This window comes from Dermacentor albipictus, chromosome 1, assembly GCF_038994185.2.
Source record: "Dermacentor albipictus isolate Rhodes 1998 colony chromosome 1, USDA_Dalb.pri_finalv2, whole genome shotgun sequence".
Lineage (NCBI taxonomy): Eukaryota > Metazoa > Arthropoda > Arachnida > Ixodida > Ixodidae > Dermacentor > Dermacentor albipictus.
In genome coordinates, this window is record NC_091821.1 from 417,779,600 (window position 1) to 417,794,188 (window position 14,589).

At 42.2% G+C, this 14,589-nt stretch overlaps 1 protein-coding gene across 1 annotated transcript in view; it reads left to right on the forward strand.

Annotated features, from left to right (window-relative positions):
* The window catches only part of Cog3 (conserved oligomeric Golgi complex subunit 3), a 41,589-nt gene that overhangs the window by 25,732 nt on the left and 1,268 nt on the right, over positions 1 to 14,589 (forward strand). Inside the window, exons 16-19 of the mRNA XM_065429923.2 lie at positions 1,585 to 1,667; positions 3,713 to 3,847; positions 7,963 to 8,169; positions 12,418 to 12,516. Of these exons, the coding sequence (XP_065285995.1) occupies positions 1,585 to 1,667; positions 3,713 to 3,847; positions 7,963 to 8,169; positions 12,418 to 12,516 (524 nt within the window). The remainder of the gene's footprint in view (positions 1 to 1,584; positions 1,668 to 3,712; positions 3,848 to 7,962; positions 8,170 to 12,417; positions 12,517 to 14,589) is intronic.

Genomic DNA, 14,589 nt, shown 5'->3' on the forward strand with positions numbered 1-14,589 from the left:
GGTTGATGACATGGATGTGATCCATTGTAGAGTATCCCTTCCTGAAATCAGCCTTTACCCTTGGTTGACTGAAGTCCAGTGTTGCCCTTATTCAATTGGAGATTACCTTGGTGAATATTTTATATAATACAGCAAGTAAGCTAATGGGAATATTATTTATCAATTCTTTAATGTCTCCCCTTTTTGTGGATTAGTATAGGCATTCTTCCAGTTCTCTGGGACCCTTGATGTCGATAGACATTTTGTATAATGGGCCACCAGTTTTTCAAGCATTATGTCGCCTCCATCTTTGATTAAATCAACTGGTATTCCATCTTCTCCTACCGCTTTTCCTCGTTTCATATCTTGCAAGGCCTGTCTAACGTCATCCCTAGTTATAGAAGGAGCCTGTATAACATGTTCATTACTACTTCGAATGGAGGTATCGTGGCTGCTTTGGGTACTGTACAGGTCAGCATAGAATTCTTCCGCTGCTTTTACTATATCTTCGAGATTGGTGATGATTCTACCCTGCTTATCTTTCAGTGCATACATATTGGTTTGTCCTATGCCAAGTTTCCTTCTCACTGATTTCATGCTGCATCCATTTTTTTACTGTTTCCTTGGTCTTTCTCATGTTGTAATTTCGAATATCCCTTATTTTCTCCTTGTTGATCAGTTTTGACAGTTCCGCGAATTCTATCTGATCTCTTGAGTTGGCCACTTTTGTTCTTTGTGGTTTCTTTATTACGACCTTTGTTACTAGGCAGAGCTTACCTACTGGTTGCCTTGATGCCTTACCTCCCACTTCAATTGCTGTGTCTGAAGCGAGCCTAGAACTACTCACAGAGGCGGGCGTTACACTGGAAATCAAAATGCCTAATTCAATAATTGACATAACTTTACTAATCAACTTTATAACTAACTCGGTGCACTTATTGCAATGTACAAATTGTAGCCAGTGATTTCATGAGGCACATTCACTCGAAATTAAATTGGAAACTAGTGCTAGTTTGAGATGAAAATGCAGTGTTGTTCCACTTACTTTTTGAGCCAAATGCCTTTGTATGTATTGAAGCTCAAAAATTACTGGAAAGACAATGCATATTGTCACAAACTTTGGGAACATTCATCTCGAGACAGGTGTCATACTCGGCATTCGTTCAATGTGGAAAGTGGATAGTACAACTTTTGAACGCACCAGCTAGAATTTGTAAATTGCAATAGGTGCTGTAAAGTGATGGGTTTAAGAGTTGATTAGTGAGCCATTGATAATTAGCAATATATTTATTTTGATTTCTTAAGCAAATAATGTCCGGCTATGAGGGTAATCCAGCCCAAGAAGTTGAATCATGCTGCATGCCAAAGGTGATATTTTAAGATTCTGTAAACTGTAAAAAAAAAATGCATTCTGAATTACTACGGTTAGGAAATCCAAATAGTACTGGCTGTGTGGTCAGGCTGCAGAAATACTCAGCTTTTTCACAGATCCTGTGTCTCATAACAATTTGATGCCGATAGCACATATTATTTTTACTTTATGTAGTGTCCTTCTTTTTTTAGTTTTTGTCCATGCTCAATCTTGTCTACAATGCTTTGTTGCAGATGCTGCACTTAGCCTGTACAGCAAAAAGTCTAGGCTCTTTTCGCTGGGAACAAATAATGCCTTGTTACAGTTTGTCCTTGAGGTGAGACACATCTTTTCATATCCCTTCAGTTTTGTTCTCTCATCCAAAAGCAGAAAGGAAAAGAAAGTGATCTCGCCTTACCTCCTGCATTATTTTGCATAATGGCCATAGTGGAGTTAACTAAAGATTAATGTTTACTACCACTGTTTATTACTCCAGGTTACATGAAGTACCTGAGACAGCAGCTTTGTGCTTGATTCAGTCACTATGCTTCCTTTCTTTATTTTGCCCTTTCTGATAGTAGAGTTGTAGCCAGAGTTTTACTAGTCAGTCATGGCCAAAGTTTAAAAACCAGAACCCCATTAGGTAAACTTAGTTGCTGAGAAGCATTCCCCAGCAATATTGACTGTGTTTGTTGTCATTGTTGTGACTATAATTTGAGTGCAGTTGTATATTGCATCCTTGTCGTGATACTGTTAAGGGTGAAAACGTGTAAAGCACAAAAGGATCTTTCTAAAGTAAAAGTGTCTGCATGCAACAAGCCACGGTGGCGTAGTGGCTTCGGCATTACGCTGCTAAGCCCGAGGGCACAGGATCAAATCCCGGCCGCCACGACTGCATTTCGATGGGGCTGAAATGGGAAAATCCCCATTGTACTATGCATTCGATGCACGTTGAGAAACTTTGAGGTGGTCAAAATTAATCCGATGTCCCCTACGACGTGCCTCATAATCATATCGTGGTTTTCTTTTCTTTTCTTTTTCTTTATTCATTTATTCAAGACATTCCTTACAGAAATGCCTTGGGGGACGCGACAAAAGGCACTGAACGTGCCTGACTGGGCCTCGCCACCCTTGGCAGCAGCAGTCACACAAGAACAATAATAACAAAAGTATCGACCACAATGGGCTCAATTTGGCACGTAAAACCCCTGAATTACCGTATTTACTTGAATCTAGCGCACACTTTCTTTCGGATAAAACGGGTCCAAAAATTGCATGTGCGTTACAATTGAGTACGACCCTAAATCTGCGTCAGCATATCGCCATCGGCATTTCAAAATGGCTGCCTTGTACGTGCTTCGAGCCTAGCTGCTGTAGCTTTCTTCGTGTGCTGTAGTACATGTCCTTAGGCAATTCTTCCTTTGACTTAGGTTAGTGCACTGTCTGTCTTCCCATTTTTCGCGTTTGCTCTATCAGTATGGAAGTGCCAACTGCAAATTAAAAGGGAAGCAATCACGTGTGGGGAGACGGACCGTAATCGTGCCACATCACAGGCGTTCGGAGTTCCCGAAACTTTAATGCGTGACTGGTGCAAACCAGAGAGGCGTTCTACTCCGGCAGCTGCTACATAAGATGTCCCCTATTTTGAAAGCGATCTGCAGCAGAGACAAGAGTCTATGCATCTAGGCACACCGCGCTGTGTTCTCGTCGCTTAGTTCGCATCGAAGCGAGAGGCTGCACAAAGGTCAATTCCCTCGCTCCTGCTACCCACTTCCTCACTCCAGCGTTTAAAGAGTTTCCGCAGTCACTGAGTGGGATGTGTTCATGCTTGTGTGCACAAGACACCATGCTTGTTTAGTTAGTAAGTGAATGTTTAAATGTTTATACAGCCGATAAACCTACTATTTTTACTTTTTGTATAGCTGTCTACTAATTTGCTATCGTAATCGATGCTTTGCCTTTTGTGTGAAACTGCGACTTTTTTATTATCTATCGCAACTTTAGTGCATTGGGTGTAAATCTTTGTTTTTCCTAATGAGAGAAAGTTGTATTTCTGTATAATAGAATGAGGTGCACAGTACTGTATAGGACTTTTCTTTCTTTAGATCATGGCAAATGGGCGCGTGTTACAATCGAGAGCGCATTAGAATACAGTAAATATGGTAATTCTGTTTTTGATAGTGTCTGCATGCAGATTTCATCTAAGTAATTAATTGTTCCTTTTAATTGTACTACACAATCCTTTTACTGAAAGAAGGTCATCACACAGATCTGTGCTGTGGGGCCTCCTCCCGTGTGTGTACTCTGGTTTGAATGTACGATATTCATTTTGCCAAATAAAAAATCCTTGCTGAAACTGAAACTTGCCTTGGTTCTCTCTAGGGAACGTTGTCTATGAAGGAGAACCTGATTGATTCCAAGAAAGCAGTTGACAACCAGTTGAAAGCTCTTTGTGAGGAGTTTATTGCCAACTCGGCTCGAATGCTTGTTGGACCACTTCAAGAATTCTTGGACAAGGTATGAAAGCGTTGAGATTAAATTTTAAACCACACCAAGATTTAGCTGCTTTCACAACTATGTATGTAAGTTCACAAATGTGTTTTGCTAATATTGTGCTTGTAAAGCTCTGAAGATAAGATTAGGAGATTAGGTTAATATACAAGTGAAGTATCTCCTTCAGGCGCCACTTAATTCTCTCTGCTGTTTGTTTAGATTGAATGCATTCATTTCGTAATCAATATTGGAGACCGGTAATAGCAGAACAGATTTGCAGTCCTTAACATATTCAGTGAGTTTTGTTGCATCCATAATAACGTACTTCATGCCTGAACTCTAAGGTAATTGAGTTTTAGGAATCACACGGACTATTTCATATGAATTGTGTTTAGAAAACAGCAATCTTCATTGATTTGCCTAGTGAAAACCGTTACTGTCAAGACAAATAAGAGAATATTCCTACAAGGCGTTAGAAAAAATATGAATACATTTAACTTCTCAGTAACGCACTTGGCACATATTAAAAATAGGGGCTGGCAAATATTCAAAGTTTCAAATATGAATAGAGTGCTGCACGCTAACTACGTATTTGTATTCCTATTTGGAAAGGAACTACAGTAAATCCTCGTTAATTCAGATTTCACAGGACCGACATGAATGTCCAAATGGACCAAATGCTATCAAGGGTATCAAGATAACAATAAACAAATACTTACTCCCATCATCATGCTTGAGTTACTGTTGTTCTTATACTGCATGAAAGCAGTTTGGAAGCTGCGGTTTGTCATTTCGTGACTGATTAGCGATTGCAGTGGTGAAGGCTTCGCGACGTCCTTCACAGGAAGGCTGCAGCGCAAGACCCACTTCTTCATCCTAAACATGCATTTGACTACTGCACGCACGTGGTGATTGTCTTCTTGCAAGTGAGCCGGATGCCAACAAATCGTTCATATATAGCGATATAGAGAGCAGGTTTAATGCCAGCGTGCAGGCCACAGTAGCATAGCTCTTAATCCTTAACAGCTTCTGCCTTGTTTGGCAATGCACATGCATTACACTAAGTAAAAAATTCTAGTGGCGATTTAGCAGTAAATGCAAGCTAAATGCGTTAGGACATTATGTTGCACCTCATCAAGGTCCGAGATCCATGATTTTCAGTCAACATAAGTGCAAGTGAAGTAATTCATTGCAACCTCATTAGCAAGATTAATCATCGCGAGCTAAGACAAGAAAGACAACAGGACTTGACCGGTATCATTCCAAATGACTCATTCCACCAAACAACTGCGCGGCCATTACCCGGCGGGGCCATAAACAGCCCGAGAGCAACAGTAGTTTTTTTGCTGTTTTTTGTTTCTTAAAGCGCAGCTCTTAGTTGCCCATTCCTGCATCGAGTGTCGGTGTTCCCGGCGTAACCGAGCTAACGAGCACTATGTAAAAAGACTGAATGCGGAGCGTGGCAGGGGATTTAAAAAGTGGCGAGAGTGCAAGAAGCATGGTGGAGGAGGAGGGTGCAGTGAAAGCATGAGGGGGAAAGCAGAGGAGAAGGGCATGGCGAAAGCATGAGAAGAAAAGTGTAGTGCCGCACGAGACACACACTGCAGTAGCAATATCTACCAGATGGCGCCAGAGTAGCATGCGTCGTCTGGGAAGTCTGTCTGCAACGGCTGCTGTGAATTGCGCTCACGCGTCATCCATGCATTGCTTCTCACGATCTCCCGATTAACGAGGCAATCGCGTCGCACTTCGCTCCGTTTTCAATGTGCCGCGCAAGAAAGATCGTCCACGCCAGCCAGTATATCGCAAAATGAAAACACGTATAAAGCTGTGCTCAAATTTCGCATTAGAGAGTATTGTAATCATGAGGGAATTTTTTTTTGCACTGTGGCACATTTTATTGCCTTGTAATATTAGCATTTTTTTTTAAATATTATTAAATATTACTCCTGAGTCTGCTTTCAGTTTAGTATCACATTACTTTACTTATCTTTTTACTCATTGCTAACAAGGCTACACACTTCATCACTGCAAAGTGTGTTCACCAAATAGACTCGCCAGCAAGTTGGCTCTGCAGTAAGTGTCACTAAGCATTCCCGTGTGGCAGCCTGCGAATGACACTAGTAGCGAAGTGCACTTGCTCAAAGTGCACTTGAGTTTGCTTGTGTGACAGGGGTATGATTCTGGCCACGTGAGTATCGGCACTAACGATAACAATGCTTGAGAGGCCATTGTTTCCATGATGGAAGGACATAGATAGTCGTTCCAAATCGTTGAAACAGTCGTAATGCGTGTGGTGCCACACAGACAATTGCGCAAGAATGAGAGTGCCACCGTGATGGCATCCGATATCGCACCGGTGCACGCCCCATGCCATGCCATTTAGGCTGTACACCTCACCTTGAAAGCGAGTGACCTTCTTTACGACTTCCAAAATCTGCGTGTGATGGTTGCTCACTTATCTCGAAGGCCGTATTATCATCGCGATCGGACTCGAGCAGGGCATGCGCTGCTGTGTGGCCAGTTTGGTCCCACTTCCATGCTTTGGGACTTCACGTGCACCCTCTTTTTTGTTGTCAATGCGTTCAAAATGTTCTTTGTAACAGTACAGTAATTTAAAAAACATTCCCTATATTTAGAAGCAGTTTCAAATAGGCGGGGTCGCATAATCATAAATGCACTGAAATGTGCTTGTTATAACCAGTAGATCGTTACAAGTGGATTCAGCTGTATATGTATATAATCGGCTTCCCACACATACAATTTTTTCCACTTTGACACTCTTACAATGTAGGCTGCTTATGACGTAAATCGCCGGAGTCGTGAATAACCAAAGCAACATTTTTCAAAGGCTGTGCACGTGCAAAACATGTAGACCAAGCAGCCACGTGTCTGGGAATTGAAGCGTATCATCGGAATGTCTACAAGTACTATAAGCGGTTACGTTATAAGTAGTCTGCGCTGAAATTCCAACACAATAAAAGGGAACTTCTGCTCTCCGCAACTGCTGTAGACGAAACTGTGGTCTCTGTTGGCGCAACCTTGGATGGCGACCACACAGTTATGAAGGCATATGGCCAACACGCACAGAGTCAAAAGGAAACTACTGTTAGCTACAACTGCTGCGAACGAAACCGTGGTCAGTATTCATGCAATCGCTGACGGTCGCTACGCATTTCTGACGGAACGTGGCGGATGCGGTGTCATGTGTGCCAATAAGCCAGTAAATGCAAGAATAAAGGCTATGAAGGCACAAGTGAACGGTGCTGTAAATACATGCATCTGTATTTGACCATATGATATCCGATACTTGCTAGTACTTGTATTCAATTCGTATTCGGGAAAGTTTGTATTTGCCCATGTCTGCTAGTAAATTTTTGAGCGTAGGTACAATGAGACATATTTAGGATGTATTCTGCATGGTAAAAGCACTGTTACAGTTAAAGCTCGATCTAATGAAACCTGAATTTACGAAGTTCCCAATCTAGCAAAGAAATTTCGATTTCCCGACAGGTACCCATAGGGTTCAATGTTGTCATCAACCCCAATTGACGAAACTTAATTGACTGAACTAGATTTAGCGAAGTTTTTCCTTAAATAACTGAGGGAAAAAAAGCGATGATTTCTTTCTAGTTTTGACACAGACAAGCTTTTCTTCGAATGTCCGCGCTAAAGCTATCACGTTAAACCAATCGTGTTAAACCATCAAGGCACCCTAGTCTTGTCTTAGCTGTATTTTGTCGAGGCTGCACGTCGCACCCATGCACAGAACTGCAGACTCAACACCGCCTCGGTAGGGGCGGTGGTGGTTGCTTTCATTATTTCATGGTTTGTGCAACAAATGACTGGATTAGCTGCAAATATGATGCCACGGTAGCTTTATTGTGTTGCTACGTTACAGTATTAGATTTCGAAGGACCAAAAAATTCCCTTCTCGACTTTACAAACTTCCTGATTTTACAAAATAATTTGAGCGTGGTCATCACTTTGTTAAATTGAGTTTCAACTGTATTTTGTTTATTCATAAAGGAAGAATTCGTTACTAAGGACAGCAACCTTGTAATCCTGAGAAAATTTCTTTATAGGTGTTCATTTGAGAATCTGCTTTTAAAAGGACGCTCTGTACCGTTGTTGCGCAGGCAAATCTGATTTTGCAGGTGAAACAACAGGAGCCAACACGAACTGTGTCTCTGCGAAACCAGCCATTTGCAGCTCCTGACTCAGTTGGCGCGGTGGCGAGCAGCGCGTACCGTCACCTGAAGAGCAGCCTAACTGCACTTGGCCGGAGCATGGCTCTCTACCTTGCCAACAAGGACACTGAGCAGATCCTGTTCAAGCCCATCAAAGTGAGAATTGCTTTCACCCTCTCGTTGTGCAGACGTGTATACAGGGAGATTCGAAAGTGACAGAAAAAGTGAACATTTAATCATTTGGAAAGTATAGACCATAACTAGATACAGTTTTCAGAGAAAAGCCTAGGAAACCAGGGAATATATTTAATAAGAGAAGTGCCGCAGTTTTGCCCGAAAAGTAAAACATCGATTACAATAGCAAGTTATTAAACTGCTAAGGATAGCACTTTTATCAGCGGCGTAAACTTGTAAGCATTTTTTTTACTAAATAAGTTAACTAGCATGGTATCACACACGCACAGGCAAACATGAACATATCTCACTCAACGAGCACATACAATCTCTGTCAAAACGCTGGCGTGAGGAAGAGGGGCAGCAGCACTGATCTAATTGCCTTTCGTGCTGCCTCTCGCTTCAGTGCAAACTAAGCGGCGAGAACACGGCGCACACGATGCCAACAGCCCTCGGCACACCTAGACTCTGTACCCGCCGCAGATGGTTATCAAGATAGAGCCTGCATCATGCTCTGCCGCACCATGCGCAGCCGCCACTGGAGTAGAATGCTCCTTCCCCTCTCCCCTGCGGCCTTGCGCACAATGGAAGATGGCGCTCTTCCTTCCCCCCCTTGTGCACGCAAGATTGAGCCACCGTCCTTCTCAGCCTCACACTCGCGTGTTTTCACTTTCACCCACAGATACAGTGTGCAGCCACAATGTTATTGCTCTTGGATTTTATATGGAACATCACGGCGACAACGGAAATATGCCTGCAGTGTACATATAATTGATAAGAAAGTTTCCAGAGTAGCTAAATTTTTCATCATGACGTTGCACTTCTATTGTATCGCAACTTAGGTTTAAAGTAGGTCGAAGCATCAACCAGTCAGCAGTTGAATTATGCAAGAGATGTTTAGAGTATTGGAGGAAAAAAGAAAAAGCAGAGAAGAGATTGATACAACTGGATCTATTACAGGCATAGGTAACTGTGCGAGGTAGATAGAGAAGTTTTGAAGAGGAGAAAAGAGATTAAAGAGATGTATAGGAAAATGCTAGAATGAAAAGCACGTATAGCATACCTTATTAACTCAAACAGGCTAGGTGACCATTTGTCTCCACCCTGTTTCGAAGGGGATGCCAATAAATCATCATCATGAAGTTCAGTTTCACAAATGTCCATTCCCGGGACTGCAGGTCTGCCAGAATGCTATTATACTGAGCAAGCAGATCGAGGAGCCATACCATGATACAGTTGAATCTCTATATAGTGAGCACAGATATAACAAATTATTGGATATAACAAAATAAATACATTCTTTGGTTGGCCGTGCTTTATGGCCGTGCATCTTTTTAAAATGTGCCACTGCATTGATAAATGTAAGGAGTTACGTTTGACAAAGCAAGTAATTATATATGCAAGGAAATGTAGCCCAGTATAAGTTTACTACCGTATTTGCTTGCATAATTATCGCACTTTTTTGTTAAAAAAAGTCGGCGTAAATTCAGGGGTGCGATCATTATGCCGGTTAAATTTCCTGCGAAAAAAAAATTTTCTTTTTTTCATCCTACGTTTGCTGCGGGATGACAACGGGTCAACAAGCAGGTGGCTACTGCTGTCAGTGCGGGACACCAAAACAAAAATGGCGGCCAGCCACCACCCACCACCACCACCCGAACCCGCGTTTGGCGGGTTTGGGTGGTAGTATTTTATGCGAAGCATATTACGAGAGCTCAACCCACCTCCTCAGGCGCGGCGGTGTCGCCTTCAATACCGCGTGACACCGTGACGTCATGACAGAGGAGAAACGGGGCTCCAACTCGCGCCGTCGCTCGCGGCGTCGCGGCGGTATATAAGCAGCTGCGCTTGCCTCTGCTAGACACTCACGAGGTGAGATGCCTCCTGGAGACAGAGCTGCTCGTTGGAATGAGAAGCGATGGTTGCGGCGTGCTACAGAGACTGATTTTCTAGGTGGCTTTGGCTCAACGCTTGCAAGATGGGCTGGGTGGGAATCGAACCAGGGTCTCCGGAGTGTGAGACGGAGACGCTACCACTGAGCCACGAGTACGATGCTTCAAAGCGGTACAAAAGCGCCTCTAGTGAATGCGGTGTTGTCTTAGAAACGAGCTGTTTCTAAGGCTCAGGCGTGCGTCGCTTGCTCAGGCGCACATTTCGTTGCCGCGCCGAACGCTGCGTTGCTCAACGCTCACCGCGTCCAATGCGGGGCGCGTAGTCGCTGCACCGTAGCCCATTGTCTTACACCCCTTGGCGGGTCGACGGGAACGCTGTCGCATTCCACTCTTGAAGGCGAAGCAGAGTAACGCATGAGTTGTTTCTTCGTCTGGCCGAACCAAATATAGCCAAGCAACAGCAGTTCATCAGGCTAAACAATGGTTCAACAACTAAAATAAAGGCTAGTATGCTTCGCATCCTAGGCTTAACCTTAGCTAAGCCACAGCCATTTTTTTTCTTCTCATGAGTCCATTACGTGCATTGAAACAGTTTCTTCCGTATCAGTAATGAATAATATCATTAATATCGGCAAGTTTGCAACAGTAACCTTGCCATGTCCACTTTGAGGGGCTAAAACAGAGATGGGCGCACTTAGCTGCCGTTGACATAGAAGCACATGGCTGGCATGCTGCGGAAACTGCGGCATTTGTCTTCGCTCCTATTCTAATACGGCACATTTCTGCTAAGGGTAGGTGAATATCTTAGCTGTGTTACATGCGTCGGCGTTTGAATAGGGTACACTTCTAACATATCAGTGGCCACTATGGTTGCCGCTCGCGATTTGTGGCATGCCCACGAGTGCAGACGAGAAGAATCGAAAGGTGCCTTTTTTGTTGTTGACCAAAACCATTATGATGCCTACAAATAATAAAGCCGAGGCAAGTTTGGTTGTAGCTTTCTTTTCTTTTTTCATGAAAGTGCGGAAAGTGATAAAAGGAATGAAATGGGGCATCTGCTTAAGAATGTTTGATGAGTGAAGACTGCTTGGTATGTCTTCAAGAGTCATTCGCGTAGCATTCGACAGATGGTAAGCGCAGTCATCATTAGCTCGACTTGGCACACGACATATCGCTGCGACAAGTTCGGGGTGGGATCATTACACGGGAAAAAAAATCAAATTTTGACTACAAAATTCAGGGGTGCAATCATTATGCGAGTAAATACGGTATTCGCTGTTTGGTACAACATGAAGGGTGAGAGAAAAAGTCACTAAAGATCACCTTGACTGGGCTCAAACCTCCTTTAGCATGAGCACCAGTGAAGCACTTGGTTCTCAACAGTATAAATAAGGGGATCACATAAACTGCATCTTCTCGTTACACAAGATCTAGCATAGCTAACAGTATCGCGTAGGAAATAAAAGAGGGCAAACAAGATTCACAGAGCAAGAGCCAGAAACACAAGTAAGCGCAAGCCATAGCATTAGGTTCTTAGAATAACATTATGAAATAAGCTCAAAAATTATTTTGTTAAACACAAATAAAATTCAAGTCACTATGGTGCAGTTTATTGAATATTCAAAGGATTATACTATGTGCAGCATTGCATCACCATGTTCTGCTTTGTGGCATATTCCAATTTCACAATACATTCTGGAATAAGCAGCTATATTTTGACCAATTGAATTTATCGATTCCATATCTTAGTTTATTTATTAACGCTTTAGATAAGCAATAATAATACAGGTTTTCCAAATTGTTAAAACGGTGCTTCTTTGGTCAAGTTGCTTGAAATGGTCCAGGGAACAATAGGAAATGATAAGGATTATTTAATTTTAAAGCTTAGTAAGCAATATTTCAACATGTTGTGTTTGCCCATACAAGGCAGCAGTAGAGTACTTTTTGAAAAAAGAAATTATAAGTCATTATTCTTGTTCTGGTTGGGAGCATGTCTTGATGTGGTATATATTAACCCTACTTTTCTTGTTAACTTCGCAAGAACGATTGGATGATTATTAAGAGAAAATGTGCAGCTGCTTGTTACGTGCTTACCCTTTTTGCACAGAAAATGATTGCTGTAGTTTTTGCAATGTTTATTCATAATCAATTACAAGACGCCAAATGAACTAGTTTCTGTACCAAGAAAGCCATTAGACTGGGCACTTAGGTAATTACTTAGGTATTCACTTCGGTATTTATTTTACTGTCAGTTTCCATGCAATGTTTCAGAATTCAAAAAATTATCTGGCAATATCACACAGCAATAGTCAATGTTTGGTTGTGCTCTCCCTTTCAGACAAGAGTTCTGGTAGCTTATGAGAACTTCAACCAGATAGTGAAATCAAGTTACTCGGAAGAGGACCAACAAATCATCGCCTGTCCATCTGTTGAACAAGTCAGTTGCCATCTTTATTGTTGAACAACCTTTATCCTGTAACACAGCATTAAGAGGTTGACTTCAGGCCTTCACTTGCATGTTGCGGCATGTTTCGGTGGTGATGGGCACCCCAACATAAAAATAGAACATGCAGTTTCATTAGCATACAGAGTTATACAGATGTGCCTCATTAATACAAACGCTTTGGTTCTCACCCAAAAGAGTTCAACCTTTAGTGAGAAAAAAAAATTAATTAATGAAAGTATATAGTTATTAAGCTCTGTTTCTGTAGAGCCAGCCACAAAAATTTACAGGACACGGGATTCGCAAAAATGTCAAATTCCTGTGAAGGCTGGCCGCATAGCCTCGAATTCAAAGTTTCTGTCTCTAGTACTTTTTACAACCTCCATAGCGATCCATGAACTTGGAAGTTTGATGCCCAGACAGAGCATAAATTCACATTTGTCATGGAACCAATGTCCTGTAAACTTTTGTGGCTGACTGTACATTGCAGTGCACTTTGAAAGGAAACACAGTTATTGTTCAGATAGCAGTTACAGCTGAATTATAGTATGAATGCATGCAATTTATTTTGTAGTATGTATATGTCAGTCTAATGCATCCTGTGAGGCATTTCTTGTTTCTCTCGCAAAAATATGGGTGTCTCAGTTATGTTGGCATTATTGCCAGTTAGGTATTCCGTTTAAGAGAGGACTGGTTCATATTTAGCGCATTTGGCATTCAAGTCTGATGAACTGTAGCAACCTGAAGGCCAGTATTTTCAACATCCTTGTCCAGTGCATCTGTGGCATGATCATTAAAGGCAAACTGCAATGAAATTTAGGCCACGTTAAAAGCCTAGTTTCAGACAATGCACATGTAGAGCAGCCCCCATGCAAGGTTTTACGTTTCAAATGCAAGTGGATGTGTCACGAAAGGCTCGCAAATGTAGATGTTTCTGATACTCAAACAAAACAACAACAAAAAAAATGTTGCCATTGCTGCTCGCTGACACTGGTGCATGATCAAGAATGCGTGGCTCCTTGGCATAACCTCTGATATTAGCTGTTGTCAACAGCTTCCTGCGGCATGGTGAAAAAAAGTCTTGGAGGCTATGTGCTGGAACCAATATCCGCCAGCCAATATAGTCAAACTCATTTTGAAAGCTCTTGCTACTGACACCTTAGTGAACATGTATATCCTACAAATGTGTTAGTGGTAAATGTGTTGCTTCCTGTCCACTCAGGCAAATGTGAACTCATATTGACTGGTGTCAATATGAGTTCACATCTGGCTATATAAAGACATCTGGCTATATAAAACCTAAAAAAAAAACAAGAAGATAAGAGATTGCACCCGTTCATCCAAAGCTCTTCCACACTTAGAATGCAGGATGCACAGTGCTTGCTTAGGGCAGTCAAAGTTCAGTTTGAACAATTGCTGTTGGCATGAACATTTGATAATTGTTGAGCATGTTTTCATTCACTTCACTTCACTTAATTACCTTAAAGGCCTCCAGGATTGGGGGTATTACATAAGGGGTGGGTAGCAAATAAAAGAAATAAAATACACAAGGAAAAGATGTTTAGGTACAAGTTTGCTCGCTGTTAAATATGTTAATTATACAGTTCAAAAACGTGGCTGGGCAGGTGATTGCGGCGATGTCGTGTGGAAGGCCGTTCCAGTCGGAGGCTGAGCGTGGAAAGAATGATGAGGCAAAATGGTAGCATGCGCACGTGGCCGGGCTACTTCAAAGGGATGACGAATGCAAAGTGAAATGCGTGCACAAGGACTGATGTAGGGTGGATGATGAAGTGAGCTGTAAAAGAACCTATGGAATAAGTACATAGTAGCAATACGACACCGACAAGCCAGGGTTGTTAGGCCGGATTCTGATATTAGTATAACTGCCTTAGGGAGTGCTCAGGACATTTCTAGAAATCTTGTCCTGACTGCACATTTATCGTAACACCATGCTTTGTGCAGAATGCTTGTCTTCAATCCGTCTATAAGTTGCTTGTGAGCATTGGAGCTTTGCAGTTGATTTCCATTAATTTGACCTCAACAGGACATGTGAATTTGGTTTGCGTA